This window comes from Limanda limanda, chromosome 16 (genome assembly GCF_963576545.1).
Source record: "Limanda limanda chromosome 16, fLimLim1.1, whole genome shotgun sequence".
Taxonomy (NCBI): domain Eukaryota; kingdom Metazoa; phylum Chordata; class Actinopteri; order Pleuronectiformes; family Pleuronectidae; genus Limanda; species Limanda limanda.
Window position 1 is genome coordinate 5,666,513 of NC_083651.1, and position 18,310 is coordinate 5,684,822.

Below are 18,310 nucleotides of genomic sequence, written 5' to 3' on the forward strand. Positions count from 1 at the left end.
TGTTTGTGTGTGTCTGTATGTGTGCGTGTGTGTGTGTGTGTGTGTGTGTTAACTCATCACCATTATCTCTGCTTTCCATTTCACTGGAGGAATCATGGGCGGAGGAGGAGGGATGAATATGTCACAGTTCCGAGCCGACCACCTGCCGGAGGGAAACTCTACAGACAGAACACGTGTGAAACTTCCTTTTCGACCTTATCACACACACAACATGAAGAAGAGAACATCACACACACACACACAAACACACAAACACACCCTTGCTGACTTCATCACAGTTTGTTCTTGAAAAAAACCTTCTCATTTCTGGAACTAGATGAGAAATGTCTGAATCCAAACCAGTTTATCTTAGTTTGAAAAGCTCAAAATGGTTTCAAATTAGATGCAGGATCTGAAACAGAACCAGTTGCATGTTTGGTGTTTGCACTTACTGGTTGTGGCAAAGGAAGCAGCCGGCTGGAGGCCACTGAGCAAGGCAGTCCATCCCAGAACCAGCTGAGTCAGCATCTCCTCTATTCCTGCAGCAACCACATGTTAGAGGACCGGTATAGAGGATACAGTGACATCTAGTGGTGATGGTGCAGATTGCAATCAGCTGAATGAGTGAGCTACTGTAGAAACATGTCGGACTGTGAAGGGAGACGACCGACTCCCAGTGCAGATTTGAAAAGGCTCAATCTAACGTAAAAGAATCACAATCACTCCCAAAGGTGATTTTACTTTTATATTAAACATTTAAAATGTGAATTTTCCATTTATGCATTTAAATCCTGACACTGGACCTTTAAAATATATTAAAGTACCTTCAGTGCAGACCATGAGCATTGGAACAGTTACACGTTTTATTTTTTGAAGCTGGTGGAAAATGCCAGGATGTAAATTGCTGAGCTTCATTTTCAACAATGAAAAAAACCCTCAGAGGTTTTACAACAACATGCAAACACCTGATAAACCTTAAAAAAATCAAAAGATCAAAAAACTGTATAATTCTCCTATTTACAAGTTACCTATATAACAAGTGGGAGATTCAAAATGATATTTCACTTGTTTACAGTTTGCAGATTTCACAATTAGAAACTTATAAATCCCCAAATAGACAAAGATCGCTAATCAACAAGGTAACAGATAGATTTTTAAATAATATGAATTAAAAATAACAATCAATATGAATCATTTCCTGATTCATCCATGAAATATGTGACTGTGTGTAAAGGTAAAGGTGCATCTCAAGATCTCAAAATATTCATCCTGATCCATGATTAATGTTTAATCTTCTATAATTATCATGAAGAGTGTCGCTTCTCCTCATGTTGCATGTTGTGCGTTCAGCCTGATCCGTGTTGTGTGTGTTCAGCCTGATCCGTGTTGTGTGTCTTACCCCGGTGACGTCTCCTGTCCTCAGCTGTGTGGACGCTCTCCTGCAGTGGAGGCGTCTGTCCGAGCTGCTTCTCTCCGTCCAGCTGAGCCTGGACAACAATCTGCTACGTTTGCACGTCGACTCCCAACTTGTCTCAATAAAGCGTGGAAATGCAACGCAGCCTCTGGCAGCGCTCCGCGGGAATAATCAGATAATTACTCTGCGCCCGGAGCCAAAGAGAGGCCGGCTCATCAGGCCACGCCGTCCAGGAGGAACCGGCTGAGAGCAGGCCACGGCACCTTCTGTCCTTTTGTATTATATCAACATCCCTGTATTTCATTCACGGGTCAGGCTTTTAGCCAAGTTCCTCACAGGAAGCAGAGCAGCTGGAGTGATGCTGCTGTGGAGACCTCACAGCGAGGTCAGGGGGAGAGAGGGAGGGAGGTCAAAGGTCAGCGACAAATCAGGGTCACTGTTCAATGAGACTTATCAAAATAATAAGGTCAGGGGTTTCCAAAATAAGGAGTCACATGTTTACCAGAAATTGCATTAAAACATTTTAAATCTTGATCTGACGTTCTTCGTCCCCACATGACCGATGAAGGTAAGTTAGCAGCAGCTTCAGTTGCATCACAGGAAACACTGACATGTGCACATAGGTGATATTTTCGAAACAAGTCCTCACACTCATGTTAAACAGTTTTAAATATTGTGATTTTGTCCACACGCAGCATCTATTACACTTCCATTTGTTCTGGGAGAGGAATCCTCACATTCTGTGTTTACTTCAATCATAAACAGTTTCTCTGATCCTTGCACCTCGTTAAGTCCAGCGAGGCCAATTGTGATTCATAAATATGTTTACACATTAATTTGAAATCTATCATTATTCATCAAACCACTCGAGTCACACTGGGGGTTAAATGGCTGCAAATTTTTGGAATTCCAGGTTTAGACTATAAAAAATAAAATTTCTTCTCTCAAGGACCAACTTAAAAATTAAAGGACAACTTCACTTCCTCATCAAAAGAATGAACATTACAGAAAAAATATGAATTTGAAGTTCAGCTATTCGTCTTTTCACCAATTCATCTTCTTGTCTTTCAGCCGATCCACAGCTTCTCTTTAAGATCTTTGTTATAAAACCTGGGCCTGATAAAAATACTATCGACAACTTAGAGCATTAAAAACACAGCACACATCTTTGCAAGAGCATCTTCCCTTTTATTCAAAAATTTATAAAACTAAACATTAGTGTCCATCCAAACGTTTTAAAACATTCCTCCCAAAAACTTACCCACTCATTTCTCACATTAAAACCCCCCCCCCCCCCAACACTTTACTTTTAAAAAATGTATTTTAAAAGTACTCGTCAGTTTTTATATTTAAAGTATTTAAAAGTCACAAATAGAGAAGTGCAGCCAGTTCTAATGTTCGATTCTTTACATTAAGAGATAAAACGTTTGTGTGGGACGATAGAAAATAAACCAGGAAGCTACAATAATGTACAAGAGCACTGATGAGTTGTAAACGGCCAGAAAACCCGGCTCAGGAGGAAGTGACCTCATCTGTACAAAACATGTCTCAGGGTATATTCAATTAATACTGCACCAGTGCCTCATCACAGCGTCTACAGAGGGTTAAACACTCTCCTGTCCCCACTACAGCTAATAACACATCTGTAGTCACAGCTTTACAAAGTGTGACCATGCTTCCCTCGGAGTGTTTGTTAAAATCAACTACAACAGCTCGAGCTACAGAGATAAAAGTGATGTGCTGCTGAATTCATTTAAAAAAAAAGACCTTTCTCAGAGAGCAAAAAGGCAAAGAGGTGACAAAAGGCCGAGGATTCTGGCTTTCCCAGGTAAAATCATCTGATTCAACATGAAGTCCAACACGTCCCTTCTAATTCATGTGCATCCTCACGCCGGTGCAGCAGTCAGACCACCAGGGGTCGCTTCATGTTTTGCCGTCAGCCTGGCGGAGGCGTGTCTGCAGCTCGCCGACCACGCGGCTCATCAGGCCGCCCAGCTGCTCGTGCACGTGGACGAGCTGCAGCGGCGAGCAGCGACTGAGTTCCAGTGGCGTCATCCTGCAGGTGAGGGTGTCCACGTCCGCCAGGAGACCGTCCCCATGAAGCCGTCCTTCGTCTTCTACTCCTCCTCCTCCTGTTGGCGTGTCGGGGGTTTGATCCCCGGAGGCGTCCTGGTGAGACCTTTCATCGGCAGGAACGGGTTCGTCCATCAGCTCCGTTGCTGCAAATACAAATATTTTATTGTTTTTCTTAAAAAGGACAGGTTGTACATTTACACGTCTGATGAAAAAGTATATAAAATACGTTTTACACACCGAGAGTCTCGCCTGAGGCCTTGTCCTCGTCCTCCTGGTTTTGAGGAGCACTGGTCTCCTCCAGCTCAGACGTCATCAACTCCATCTCATCGAGACTCTTCAGCTCGTCGCCACCTCGACCTTTACGCTGGAAGACAACCGCTCAGTTGTCATACGATGTTATATTTGTGTTATCAGACATGTGTCCTCCGTCCCCTGACCTACCTGCTGCTCATAAAACTTAAGTGCCTTCTTGACGTTGGAGATCTTCGGCGAGCGAATGGGAAGAGTCTTGATCTCGAGGGGCGTTAAAGCGCTGAGGTCACCGACCGTTTTGATGTTTCTGGCCCGAACGAGCTGCCCGAACCCACGAGACCTGCTCAGGACAATTTAAAGAACTCATTTTCATTCAGGAACATTAGAATAAATAATAATAATAATAATTCTTTCACTGAACGTGTTCTTCACTCACCACAAGGTGGAGGAGATCTGAGGCAGCACAGCCTCTACAGGGGCAGAGCAGCCGACCAGGGCCGGATAGATACAGTCACTGGGGACAGGACGGGGCTCTTGGTTCATTTCAGAAATCTATAGAAAGAAAAATATGAATTAATGAACCATTATGACTAATAACAACCAGCTGTGAAACTTTACATCTAATTTAAAGCTGCAGTAATCAATACTTTTACGTTAAAGATGAGTCATTTGAATACATGAAGGACGTTTCTCACAATGATGCAGCCACAGATCATCAAGGTTTTTAATTTACATCAACTCTACGACATTTTATGTTAAAAACACATAACAGAATCAGATGATGCAGTTGACCTCGTTCTCTTTTTGATTGGTCTTCACTGAACTCGACTTAACGACCAGCGACTGCTTGAAAACGACCTATGAAAGTTAATAAGTCATGTTTATACACACCAGGCATTTCTTGGAGCTCTTGGAACCTGGACTACGCAGATTTCTGGGGCTCAGGATCAACAAGCCCTTTGTCGGAGTCGTGACATACTGGAATAAAAGAGCAGATAATAGTCATGAGGAGGGGGGTGGGGGGATTCAGGAAACACAGTAATGAAACTACAGTTCTGGGCTCATTTATACTTTGGGTAGAGGGATGGCGCTCGCTCTGGATCTTCTGGGAGAACTGGTTCTGATGGCCGGGCTGCGACGATCAATGTCGTCGGCCAGTTCCTGCCTCTGGATGGGATCGGCAAAAGACACACGTCTGGACTGGGAAGTTAAAGCAGAAAAAATAAAGTTACTTTTATCCACATCGACAAATAAAAGTACATAAATGGACAGATTTCTGCTCTGGCTCTTACTTTGACCAGAGGCGAGGGGGTCTCGTCCTCCAGGGGTCTTTTCTGGCCCTTCTTCAGGATGCTGGTGGAGGGGGAGGCCGAGGGAGACCAGGTTCCTCTGGTCCTGCCACCGCTGGGGCTCTGGCCAACATCTAAGCCCATGACAGCCTCCAGGTTCTTCTGCCTCATGGGAGAATCCTGAAAAGCATCTTTATCAGAGGAATCTGCAAACACTGGAGCGTAGCACGGATCAGTCGGAGCCGCGTTCAAACTTCCGACTACATCGTCCTCAGCGTCGGCCGCCTGAGTTTGCTCTTCATCCTGACACTCCATCATCTGGTTGTTGTCTTCATCATCCTCTGGTGGAGGTGCGGCGTCTTCCTCCGTGATGAGCTCTGTGCACTGCTCCGATGGCTCCTCCTCCTTTGAAGGCTCATCCGTGACTTTCGGAATCTCAACCCGTTTCCCATCCTGAGGTTCAGCTTCCACTGGGACAACTGGATGTTCTTGGTCTGAATCAGCTTGTTCATTTTCTTTATCACTGTCCCCAGTTTCAGAAAAGTCTTCAGCTTGGTCCTCTGGAGACTCTGAGACCTGAGGTTCCTCCGTGGTCTCATCCAGAGACACCAGTGTCTCCACAGCAGGAGGCACAGTTTCCTCTATCTGCTCATTACTGACCCCAGCTGGTTCAGGCACTTCTACGTCCTCAGTGTCTCTCTCTTGAGAAGAAGTTCCATCAGTTTTTGTTGGAGAGTCTCTTTGCTCTGTCTTGCTCGGAGACACATCGCTTCCCTCTTTGTCTTCAATCTCAGTTTTCCCTGGAACGACAGGTTCTGAGGCCACGACAGCATCAGCCTCTTCCTCCATTGGTGACTCTTGGTCAGGTTGCTCATCCGGTTCAGCTTCATCCCGGAAGGATTCAGAATCCTGAACATTTGGGCTTTTCTGTGCTTCGTCTAAAACTGTTTCAGTTGTGGCTTCTGTGATTTGCGCATCTTCTTCTTGAGGATCATCAACCACACTCTTTGCCACATCGTTATCAATTCCATCTATTTTACAATCAGCGGCGAGAGGACTGGGAAGGGAAGCTTTCGATTTCCTCCCTCTCTTTTTGGGCATAACAGAAATTTCTTTGGCTTGTGAGCTTTCAGACTCTGAAGACTCCAAACTGGGAACTAACGCCTGGGACGACTTCCGTCTGGAGTACCTGCCCCTGCCTTGGGAGGACTCCAAAGATCCAGAGACTTCTAACGACTGAGAACTCTCCGGGGTTGAGCCAGGAGTTGATTTGCTTCTTCTGGTTCTACCTCCAATGCTTTCCTCTGCCTGAGTTACAGCTGACATCTTCGAGTTTGAGCGTCTTCCTCTTCCTGATGAAGGCTGACTGTCACTTTTGTCTTCGGACTCTGCTGAAGCCTTGCTTCTTCCGGATCTACGCCGAGACTGGCTCTCAGAAGATACAGGTGTGATCACTTCAGAGTCCTCTTGACTAAGGTCCTCATCTACGGCATCGCTTGTCTTGGGTTTGCCTTTGACCTCCGATTCATTCTCAAACTCCTTTGTCGTGTCGGTTCCGTCTTGGGCCTCATTGGTTGAGACGGATATCGAACCATCCTCCTTTTTGGTCTCCTCTACACGCTCAGATTCTAGGGATTGGACATCAGGTTGAGAAGAGGTTAGGATTTGAGAATCTTTTGGCTTAACGGCGTCTTTTTCAGTTTGTTCTTCAAGTTCAAACTCTTGGGATCTGGTCTCAGTTTGAGGAGAAGGACTAATCATCTGAGAGTCACTCTTTAGTTCCTGATCCTCCTTTTCTACAACCTCAGAGTCCTGGGATCTGGCACCAGTTTGAGGGGAAGCGCTGATTATGTGAGAGTCGTTCAGTAGTTCATGTTCTACCTGCTCAGTTTGTTCTCCAACATCAAACTCTTGGGACTTGGTATCAGTTTGAGGAGAAGGAGTAATTATCTGAGAGTCACTCTTTAGTTCCTGATCCTCCTTTTCCTTCTGTTCTACAACCTCAGAGTCCTGAGATCTAGCACCAGTTTGAGGAGAAGGAGAGTTCATCTGAGAGTCGTTCATTAGTTCATCATCATCCTTTTCCTTCTGTTCTACAACCCGTGTGTCAGTTTGGCTGGACTCTTCTTTCTCCTGTGAATCCTTCATCTTTCTCTTGACTCCAACCTCCTTGTTAATCTCTGATGCTCTTTTAGGGAGACCGCGCTTTTTCTGTGACTGGCTTTCACCATCGGACTGCAGAACAGTTTGGCTGGACTCCTGCTCTCTGGTGCTTCTTCGTCTTCCTCTTCTGGATTCAGGATTATCGAGGGACTCATCCAAGTTGCTCTGCAGTTTGATCTTCTTGTGGGCTTTACCCTGAGAGTCAGTCTGGCTCGTCTCGCTCTTTTCCCTCTGAGCCCTCGTTCGTAACTTCTCTCTGCCACTGGCTTCCTCAGAAATCTGCTGACTTCTCCTGGTTACTCTGCTTTGTGTCGAGTCTGGAGAATCATTGTTGAGCTTCTCCCCAGAACGTCTTCTTTTGGTCGAGGTCTTTTCTCCCTGGGATTCAGGGTCCTCTCCGGGCAGCACAGGTTTGATTTTGCGGCGCCCAGAGTGCCTGGTCTTCCCTTGAGAAACCCGCGACGTAGACTGAGAATCGTTCAGTTCCTCTTCCTGACTCGACGGCTGCATATCCTCTGCCTCCGTTTGGGTGTCTGGGATAACGTCTTCGTTCTCTGACGGGTCGCTGGGCAGTCGCTCAGTCAGCCTGACAGGCTCGCTCTTAATCCCAGAGTCTTTAGGTCGCCGAGGGGACTCAGTGGAATCGTTAACAGGATTCTGCGAGTCCATCCTTCCAGGGGATTGGGAATCCAGAGAGTCTGGACCAGCAGATATCTGGGAGGACTGAGAAGAAGACGCCTTGCTGGTTTTGGAGCGTTCTTGGCTACTGGAGGACTTTCCGAGGCGACCTGTGAATGTGCTGCTGGGGCTGGCAGGTTTGCCCTCGGCATACTTCTCCAGAGTGATAAAGGACTGACGGCGACTGTTGGGTTTCTGAGGAGTCCCCGAGACCAGATCTGAGGAGCTGGAGACGTTAGGACTCAAGTCGTCTTTAGACTCCATGTCTTCTGCTGTATCGTCACTCTTGGCATCTTCCTCCATGGAAACATCTGCTGGCTCAGGGGTCATTTCTTCATCCTGGTGGTTCTCTGTCTCTTCTTCTGTTTTTTTTGGGCTGGAACAGTCTCCAGTCGCTCTTGCTGGAATTTCAGCGTCTTCCTCCTTTTCCATCTCTTCCTGTGGAACCTGGAAGAAAACAAAGTCAAGTTACTAAATCTGTCAATAAGAAAATTAAGAAATCTGAAGTGAGTGCATTACTGAAAGTCGTTACCTCGTCAGGAGTTTCTTTGCTGACCTTGTCATTTTGTTCCGTTTGCAGTTTCTCCCTGTGAGGAAAATGGTTTATTATTTGAATATTGTGTTTTTACGAGGGATCTGGGATTTATCTGGATTCTAGAAGCAGATGCTGAAGACTTACGAGGAGTCCTCTTGGCTCTGAGTGTACTGAGTGAAAACTGTTGTATCCAGAGAAGCGTCCAGGTTGTTGTACATGGCCGGGATGTCACTCCTGAGACATGAAGGACAAGGTCACAAATCGGACAACATGGGCACTTCAATAACTTTTGATTAAGACGAACAGAAAGAGAATCTGACCTTTTAGTCCTCTTCACCTCCTTCTGGTGCTCGGTCAGAACTCTCTCCTTCGTCTCAGGAGGAATGAAGACAAAGTCAATGGAGGCCTCTTCCTCCAAGACCTCTCTGCGGGGGGGCTTGGGAGAGCCAAAATCCAGCTTAGTCTGCACAGGGGAGCACGATGGATCCAGTTGTGCAACGGTCGAGTGGAGGGCAATTAAACACAAAAGAGGGGGAATACAAAATAAAAACAAGCCTTGTTAGATTATATAAAAGCTTTATCTTGTTTTCTTATTGCAGAGTTCAGTGATATCAAGCACATGAATCTCTTGCTGTGCTTGATGCTGAGTGTCAGGACTGATATTAAGTTTGTCCACTCCAACCATTAGCAGCAGAGTTCAGACTCACAGAAACTGGCTTGGACGTCTTCATGGAGATCTTGTCCTTCTGCTCCGCAGCCTTCCCCAGCAGCGAGTCCCTCTTTCCCACCGACGACACGGGAATCCCACTGAGCTTGGTCTCCAACTGGGAACTCTCACTCTGAAGAGAAGCACAAATCAAACAAGACACAATCAACAATGAGCACTGAGAGGGCGCTAACGTGGGATGTGGTCATTAGTGGCAACTCACGGAATATTGGCCACTGAGATCTCCAGAGACGACCTCAAAGCCGGGAAGAATGATCGGGATCTTCTGCTTCACTTGGCTCAGGATCGGTCTGAGTGGAGAAGATAGCAACAGAAAAGAACCAGCGATGAAGTCACACGTCGTTAAACACTGAGGTGAGAGGAAACACTCAAGAGGAAAAATACAACAACCTGAGGATTATTTTTACCTGATCTCTTCGGGGTAAGCGAGGCTGACCGAGTTGGCGAAGGTGGCGTTCCAGAACTGGATGACCGGCGTGCGGAGCTGCTTGTTCTTGAGTGGAAACAACACACACAGCAGAGGAGAGAGCAGAGCCAGCAGCTCGTCGTTGAAGGCCAGAGAAGAGCGGCTCTGAACGCAGCCCAGGACGTCACCAAGAAGCTTCTCCAGCTGCAGGAGGGGAAAGAGAAAACGTAGACTTGTTAAACGTCATTTGATCATTTTCCAAAGGGAAACTAATCCGATTTGTGTTTGTGGCGTGAAATTCAGCTCGATAAAAGCAAAGCACCTTTGTCAGGAGCAGCGATGTGAACTCGGGCAGCTCGACGGCTGCATGCTTGTAGAGGAGTGAGAGAGGTTGAACCAGAGAAGCGAGCGCCTCCTGGACGGCGTTCGCGAGGATGAGATTGGTGAAGAGAGCCGACATGATGGAGACCAGCGAGACTCCGGTGGCCTCCGACGACAACTTGGGGGCCTGGAGATAAACCTCCAGACACTGGACCAGCAGGGACTGAAACGTGGACAAGTTCCCCAGAGCCTTGTTCCTCTTCCTCATCCAGTTCACAGGAGTGTGAGGAGCTGGAGGAAACAAGAGGGGGAAGGTGAATCCTCCATTTAAAATCAATTAAACATCAATCAATCAAATTTTATTTGTATAGCCCATATTCACAAATCACAATTAGTCTCACAGGGCTCCAACATGGTGAGACATCCTCTGTCCTTAACCCTCAACAAGAGTCAGGACAAACTACTAAAACCTTTTTAACAGGTAAAAATAGGTAGAAACCTCAGAGAGACACAAGTGAGGGTCCCTCTCCCAGGACGGACAGAAGTGTAAAAGATGTCAAGTGTAGGAAAACATCATCAAGATACAGGTTTTAGCAGCATTGATGAGGGTAAACATTTTGAAGGATAACTTCAATACTACAAGTCATCTGAAATAAGATGAGTTTAACTTCTCTTACACTTTAGCTTCTGCTGGAACTGAGGAGAGTACGGAGAGAAGTCCACACACTCCACCATCACCTGGAGGAGGCTGGAAACTGCATTTAAAGTTGAAGGGACCTGGAGGAGCAGAAAATAGATATGTTAAACAAGGGTCGCTTCAAAAACACAAACAAAAATTGATTCAAAACTAAAAATATTATCACTTCCAGATGTTTATAAAATATTCTAGATGGCAAAATCCTTATATACAGTATTTATCTAATTTCTCAGGTGCAGAAACACCACTAGGAAGTTAATCTTTGCCGACAGCTCCTCCTCTCCTCGACTCACCTTCAGGGCGTCTCGGTCCATCGAAGCCGTCATCTTCCCACAGAGCTCCTCGCAGCAGATGTTCTCCTCGGCCGTGACCACCAGCGACGAGCAGCGGGCGAACACCTTGTACAGTTTGGACCACGTGGACAACATCGACTTCTGGGACGCCTGAAGAGCAGAGCAAACAGATCAGAATGGAGCTGTTCTCCCTGGTCGGGGGTTTCAAAGAGTGACGGCTCCTGTTTGACAGACCTGCTGCAGGGGGGGGCCACGCAGGAGGTGTGTGACGGGGAAGAGCAGCGCGGCGTGCATGGCGCTGAAGTTGTGCTCCAGAGCGTCACCTTGGTTCACTTCATTAGACTGAAAAACAATCATCAACATTTACTGAGCGGTTTCTCCTGAGATCACAGACCCACGTTCTGTACTTCCTCCGATAAGAAAAGAGCTTCTGATTGTATTCCTTGTTTTTCTGCCAGTTTCCTGCTCACCTGTGTGATGGTGTCTGTGAGCGGAGAGACCATCACGCTCCACATCCTCCACAGCTGCTCTTTGCTCTGCAGGGACCCGGCGCTGCCTCCGATGGCGCCGAGCACCGCCTCGGCAAACGCCAGCGGGGAGGTGTGGCCCGACAGGCCGCAGCCCACCAGGGTCTGAAGGCACTGGAAGAATCTGGAGATGGATGATGGATCAGGCAAAGATCTAGATATTTACCACACAGCTAAACTACAGACCTGAGCTCAAATCCAACAGATGTCAACTTGAGGAAGGAGCAGGACGTACCTCTCGTCCTCGATGTAGGCCGAGAGCATGCTGCTGTTGTAGAGGAGCAGGACCAGATACAGAGCTGGTGTTCCCTGAGGAGAGGAAACAAAAAGGTTTACTCTTCATCTGGGACAAAACCTCAATGACGTTATGGAACATTAAAAGACGTTTAACTCACATTTAGCACGTCCATCTTGCCGACTTGGTAAGAGGCGGAGCCAAGAACTCGCTGAGGAATTCCCTTCACCGTGGCCTCCAGCAGAACCTGAGCAGAAAGAGCAGGAGACGACAGAGACACGATCAACTCAGGAAACTTCAACAGGACAATTCATACAAATTCTAACTTCTTCAAATCGCCGAAAACAGGACAAGGCCCAGTTTGATCTTACCAGGACTTTGTGTGCAGGCAGATTCTCGGAGGTGACGATGCTCTGCAGAGCCTGAAGCATCAGGGTGAGAACTTCAGATCCCTGTCGGTCCTTCTTACTGCCGCCTGACAACCACACAGCAGGTTCAGTTCCATGCAGACGAGGACAGATTCTTTAAAACACTTTAGAAAGAGTCTGATTTAAGAGAAGAGGCTCATCATCGGGGACGAACCCCTCAGTGGATTTCTCTCTTCACAGACGTCCCGACCACGAGGGCCCGGACGCTCAGACTTAAACTGATGAAAGTGAGAGTGGGTCGGGCGGGGGACGAGGACGAGGTCTCTCCGGTCCTGCTCCCAATGACAGAGCCCAGACCCAATCAGATTGCTCTCTGTGGCGCTGGGAGGTGGGACCCACAGCTTTAAGAGCCCACCCAGGTGAGCAGCAGCCACAGCAGAGGAAACACTGACTTAACACCTGTCCTGTCTTTATATGAAAGTAATAATTCCTCATCTGAACAGTTCTCCAGGCAAACAGGAAGTATTATAGTGTTGATTAAAGGACGTTTAAAAAGATAAATACATGCTCTAGAAATGTTCTATTCAAATCTTCAGTCTGAAGCTCAATTTTCGATAATTCTCTTCGATAATTGTACAAGTTTAGCTGCAGGACTGAAGAGCAGAATACATACGACTGTTTTCAGATAAAAATAGAGCATCATCAACTTGCATTTCATTCACTTACCGGACTCTATGGTCATGTTGACGAAACGCACGAGATTCGTCCATAAAACGTTCAAAAGAGCATCTGCGGGCGAGAAGAGAAGAAGGTTAAACCACATATTCATAAAGAAACAGTGGAAACTACACATTTAGACGAGCTGGTCGACAGTGAAATTAACTCCACGAGTGCAACGTTTACCTGGAGCGTCTTTGCCGACGCTTATGAATCCATCTCTGAGGGTCGAGATGAGGACAGCAGCGTGTTTGGTGAAGGAGGAGGAGCCGGAGACGAGCGGGTGGTTCAGGGGCTCTGGAGAGAAAAGATGATCAGGATTAGAAACGTGATAATAGAAGTTTATGGAGTTTATTCATCTAACTTACGCAACTTGCTTGCTGTGACATTTTCCAGACATTTTATTAGATGGTGGTAGAAATATGTGAGGACTAGGGATGTCACGAGAACCGATACCTACGATACCTTTCGATACTGACATAACAAAACGATGCCGATGCCCAAGGGAGCCAGCTGTTATTTAAGGCTTGGTGCTGCGCTTACGAGTCGCTTTGGCGTCGCTTCAGCGTCCGGTGTAAACCCGGCGTGAGGCAGATGTATCATTTAATGCATAACGTGTCTCACAACAAAGCGTCACTCACATGCGACCGCAACTACCGTATAACCCTCAGTATATGCGCAGCGCAAGCACATTGAATTACCGTATATGACATTAACAACATCCAAATAATGCACTTTTTTTTTACCGTGGTATCGAAATTGGCATCGAGAATCGTGTTATTTTACTGGTATTGGCACCGACTACTGAATTTTTGGTATCGTGACACCCCTAGTGAGGACTCTGATGTACTACGAGTGGCTCTGACACTCACCGAGACTCAGGGTGAGTTTTCTTTTCGCTGCCGTGGCAACAGTCTCCGGTCCCAGGAAATAGTGGAGCAGCATCTCCAGGCCGAGCAGCTGGATGGAGGGGAAGGTGGAGGGCACCATGACGCTGGAGTTCAGGCTCATTCGAGACGTGTTGGCCGGACTGTTGAAGCCCGGAGTAGCTGCTGTCGAGAGGGAGAAGAACACCATAAAATACACAATCTCCCATCACATGGAGGAGCCTGGGTGGAGGGAGACGGGTGTAGCAACGCACCGGTCTTGGGTGTTCCAGGTGTAGTGGCACCATTTTGAGTGACGGCTCTGGAGGGAGTGGCTGGGACGGAGGAGCCGTCACACCCGATGGTGCACTGGAGCAAAGGCACAGAAACCTGCAGGGAGGTCAGCAGTGAGCTTATCAGTTTAGATGCGTTCATTTCAGCCTCCTGCTCAGAATTGGGAGAGTTTCAAACAATAACTCAGAGGGAGATTCTGACCTGATCAAAGTTGGAGGCCAGGTTGGGTCCCAGCTGCACCACCAGGTACCACCACACCTCCACCTTGGTGAGCAGCAGAGCTTCGGTCCGGACGTGGATGGAGGCGAGCGGCTGCATCAGGAGCTTGATACGTTTGGCGCTGCACAGGATGTCTTCAGGAAGAGCAGGAGTGGAATTAAAACTTTGGTCTTCATCTCCAGCTCCATGTATGAATTGATGACATGAGAGAAGTTCTCACCTGGATTGAGGGAGAAGTTGTCTATGAGGCTTTTCCAGGCGATGAAGGCGATCTTCTTGATGGTCGGGGAGGAGCTGCGGAATCCAAGCTCCTCCAGATGCAGCAGAGAGTTGATGAAGGGACCTCCTCTGTGCAGCATCTGGTGACAGAATCATTTTTAATCAGTCTGATGTGATCCTACAGGAGACGTCGAGTTTGATAACAAATCAAAGTTCGAGGCAGAAACACAGAATTCACACTTCACCTTCCCGAGCAGCTTCACAAATAAAGGCCAGAGCTTCAGGACGTTTGCTTCGTTCTTGGACATGAAAAGCTTCTGCAGCTCTGGGATCAGTTTCTGTGAAGACAGACGCAGTTTAAGTATTTTCTCAAATGATGGAGCCGAATGTTTTCAGCTTACGTTGCAGCTCTCAGTTTACTCACCGTCGCCATCATTGGTTCGATGATCGCCGCCACCCCCGTCTGTTTCTCCAGCAGCAGGGGCATTCCCATCTCCATGGCGGCCGCGGCCCGGAGACGCACCTTGGAGGCGGAGTGGACGACCAGAGGAATGACCAGCTTCGCCCAGCGCACGGCTCCATCGCCCATCGGAGCTGGAACCTGCTCCAGCAACCTTCAAAAACCACCATCAGTCAATATCAATGGACTTTAGTCTCTTCTACACAAGTTTCATCACATTCAAGGAGCCTGTGATTCATAATTATGACCCATTCTTACCTGATGATTACGTTCAAGGCTTCATGCTCCATTACAACAGACTGGATGTCTTCCCTGCTCCACACACTCTCCAGCGTTCCCAGTATAGACGGAACCTGAAGAACAAGAACCATCGTGGATCAGTGTGGACACGTTTCATCCACAAATAAAAACAAAAACCTGCACCTCTGCTCTGTTTGCAGCTTCATCTTCCTGGATTTAAATATCTCACTTTTTTGGAAACTACATCTGGAGGAAAGCTCTGTTTGGAGACGACCCACAAGGCTCTGGTGCACGTGTTCTTGTCCGTGGACTTCACCACCAGGGAGCAAAGTGCTGACACTATTTCTGCTGCAAAGGCTTCTGGGAAACAAAGAGGAGAGCATCGCCATGAGCAGTGACGTCATTATATAAACAATATAATCCCAGCGGGTCTATAATAATAACGAGGAAGTATAAAATATGGAATTGAACGTACCAGGCACGCCGGAGACTACTGGAGAATGGTACACGCAGAACCCCAGCGCCTGCAGGGCGGCTTGGCTCAGCTCGGCGCTCGGACTGGTGACGTGGATCTGGAGTTTAACGTGGAGATTATCAGATGTTGAGCTTCAGAACCAAAACGGGAGATTTATAGAGATTCCTCTGGTTTTAACAGGACGCGTTAATGAGACTCACCAAGATGCTTTTACCCAGACGAGAAAAGTGCTTTTCAACTGCAGGGAGGAACTGACGAGCTTCTTCTCCGCTGAGGCGGCTGCAGAGGACAAAGAGGAGTTATCTTCATGTTGCAGCCGAGGCCGTGTCCCGGGAATGTGTCCGACTCGTAGAGACTTACCTGGCGATGGTGAGGTATGCGTCCGTGTGCTCGGACTGTCCAGCAGCGCTGTCCTCCAGGGACTCCAGCAGAGGGAGGAGGCTGGAGCTGCTCGGAGGCTCCGCCGTCGCCATCATTATTACTCAAGGCCTTTAAATAAAGATATGAAAAACATAAGATGCAGAAAGGGAAAGAGAGAGTTTCCTCCTGAGCTCCTCGTGTCTGCACGTCAAAGACAGAAGAGACGTCTGTGTGAGGCTGAAGACGTGAAAGACAGAACAGGACAAAAACTGACAGGAGGGAAAAGAATGGGGCTGATTAACGTGCAACAATTAATTTTGAAACACTTTTACAATAACGAAATGTTAAATTGATAAAATATAAAAGTTATCGACCTAATGTAGATGCTTGAAGACATACATTAAGGTTGAATGAACCACACATCTGCCACAAGAAACTTTAACTTGTCTGATTGTGTTATTTTAAATCTACCAAACTAATTTTATGAAATTCAGTGGAGGGGTGGGGTTCGACCCCGGTAAGAAACCATTCACATACACACACACACACACACTTTCTACAAATGTCGAGATAAGGAGTTGTTAATCACTCTCTGACCAACTCTTCTTATTAAATCAGGTTGTCACTGGGTTCTCTGTGCTCGACCATCGGGTGTCCCCGGACTTTCTCTCTCATCCCAGGGTCATTCCAGATGTTCGGGATGTGGATCTTTTCAATATTGTGCTAACTGGAGGATTCTTACATATCCTGCACGCTGTCTTATATTCAATTTTATTTGTTAAATCTGTTCTCTAGTGTGTTTATGGTTCATGTAAACACACCTACCTGCATTGAGAGACGTTAACAGATGCTTGTTTCATACCTGAGTGATGTTTAAGTGTCCACTGTTTCCAGATCTGTAAAAACAAGCAGGTTACAGTTAGTTGTGTGCCTGTGTGTGTGTGTTTGTTTGATGTTATCACAGGCCATCACACACACACGCACACAGGAAGCATAAACAAAGTCACAACAAAGTTTCCAACACACACACAGACAACACAAACACACACAGTGTCATGTTGGTGCAGCAGCTGATGTGGGTCAAAACGAGCTAACGGTACCTAGCATCATGTTAGTTAGCAGCGTTAGCTTGTAAAGTTTTGCACTCACACAAACAGGTGGAACACTGATGCTAGTCAGGCTGTTAGCACAAGCTAACACATGCTAACCTCCACACAGCCCATCATTATGAGGACTAACACACCGGTTTGTGCACCGACCTTTCCGGGACAGGGCTCCGCGGGGATCCGGGGAGAAGCTCCAGAGACACCGACTCGCGGCCGCAGGTTCCCCCGGCTGTCGGCTCCTCTCTCCGGGTTCGGATCGTCAGCTTCTCCTCCTCCTCTTCGTTTCCTCCGCTTCTCGTTCTGTGGTCCCGCGAAACCCGCTGGCGCCAAACCACCACGCCGACGTACGAAATTACCTTTGACCCGCGGCACGTCACATCCCGGCCCGCCCACTTCGCCTTATAAGGACAACAGCAGCAGAACAAATCAATAACGGAATCAATAATCGATGGAACGTTTTGTATTCAAACTGGAAACTCCACTGACACCGTGTACTGGGAACTGGAAATGTTCAAGAGCAGCAAATACTTTCATGTACAATGTTCAGGTACTTGTACTTCACCTGAGTATTAACCTTATGGTCCTACTATAATTATATGTTTACATTTATTGTGATGTATTGTGTTGTAGATAAAGTCAAAACAAGTCTGTGTACATAATGTTTTCCATGTGCAAAGTGTCATAATAAAACTTAACAATGTGCATTATGCATGTATGTCACTGTTTACATATGTAAGTGAGGTATAAATATACTATAAAGGTGTTAATTATGTCTTATATACAGTATGTAAAGTATTATTAAAATAATATATATAAATATAAACATTAAAAAGTGACTTTCCATAAAGCTAGATATGAATATTATATAGGCTTCATAATAACATGGTGTTTTTTAAATATGATATATAACTAAAATTGACTTCACAAATTAAAGTTGATTATATGTTTTTGAAAGTTTGTCGGAGGAATCCAGCAGAAAAAGAATAAAAGTGATTTCAGTGTGTGTTCACACATTGAGAGATTTAAGCTTTTGTTTGGTTATAATTGTAATTTTCACGGAAGATTTTTAAATGATTTAAATTGTTTTTATTCTTGCTTAGCAGCAAGTTCATAAATGTAAATTCACAAAAACAAAAACTTTGCTTATATATTTTCACTAAGTATGAAATGATCACAAGTTGTATTACTTCTTTCAACTCAAAAGCTGCTTGTTTTCATCTTCCTTAACTATTTATAGCTTTAATTAAATTTGAATATACTTATTGATATACCTGTGCGACACATTCACCTTCTGTCTTACTCATAATGTTTTTACCTCTAGATGTAAATATGCCAACGAAGTTGTTTTAAAAATGTAAAACTATATGATACAAATAATAATAACAACAGAATTC

At 46.3% G+C, this 18,310-nt stretch overlaps 1 protein-coding gene across 1 annotated transcript; it reads right to left on the reverse strand.

The window, feature by feature from the left end:
• Positions 1-2,688: 2,688 nt before the first annotated feature.
• rif1 (replication timing regulatory factor 1) lies at positions 2,689-17,212 on the reverse strand. The gene is made up of 36 exons (XM_061089184.1): positions 17,070-17,212; positions 16,673-16,706; positions 15,811-15,939; positions 15,651-15,729; positions 15,451-15,547; positions 15,205-15,335; positions 14,994-15,088; positions 14,700-14,889; positions 14,521-14,613; positions 14,277-14,415; positions 14,039-14,190; positions 13,819-13,933; positions 13,550-13,729; positions 12,864-12,974; positions 12,687-12,749; positions 11,964-12,067; positions 11,753-11,839; positions 11,593-11,666; positions 11,301-11,481; positions 11,065-11,172; positions 10,831-10,980; positions 10,518-10,617; positions 9,842-10,131; positions 9,521-9,723; positions 9,316-9,403; positions 9,094-9,225; positions 8,707-8,849; positions 8,531-8,620; positions 8,384-8,438; positions 5,014-8,298; positions 4,793-4,921; positions 4,613-4,699; positions 4,158-4,273; positions 3,911-4,061; positions 3,707-3,833; positions 2,689-3,612 (listed from the first exon to the last, which is right to left on the reverse strand). The coding sequence occupies exons 3-36, from the start codon at positions 15,924-15,926 to the stop codon at positions 3,317-3,319; spliced, it is 7,557 nt and encodes a 2,518-aa protein (XP_060945167.1). The 5' UTR covers positions 15,927-15,939; positions 16,673-16,706; positions 17,070-17,212; the 3' UTR covers positions 2,689-3,316.
• Positions 17,213-18,310: the final 1,098 nt, after the last annotated feature.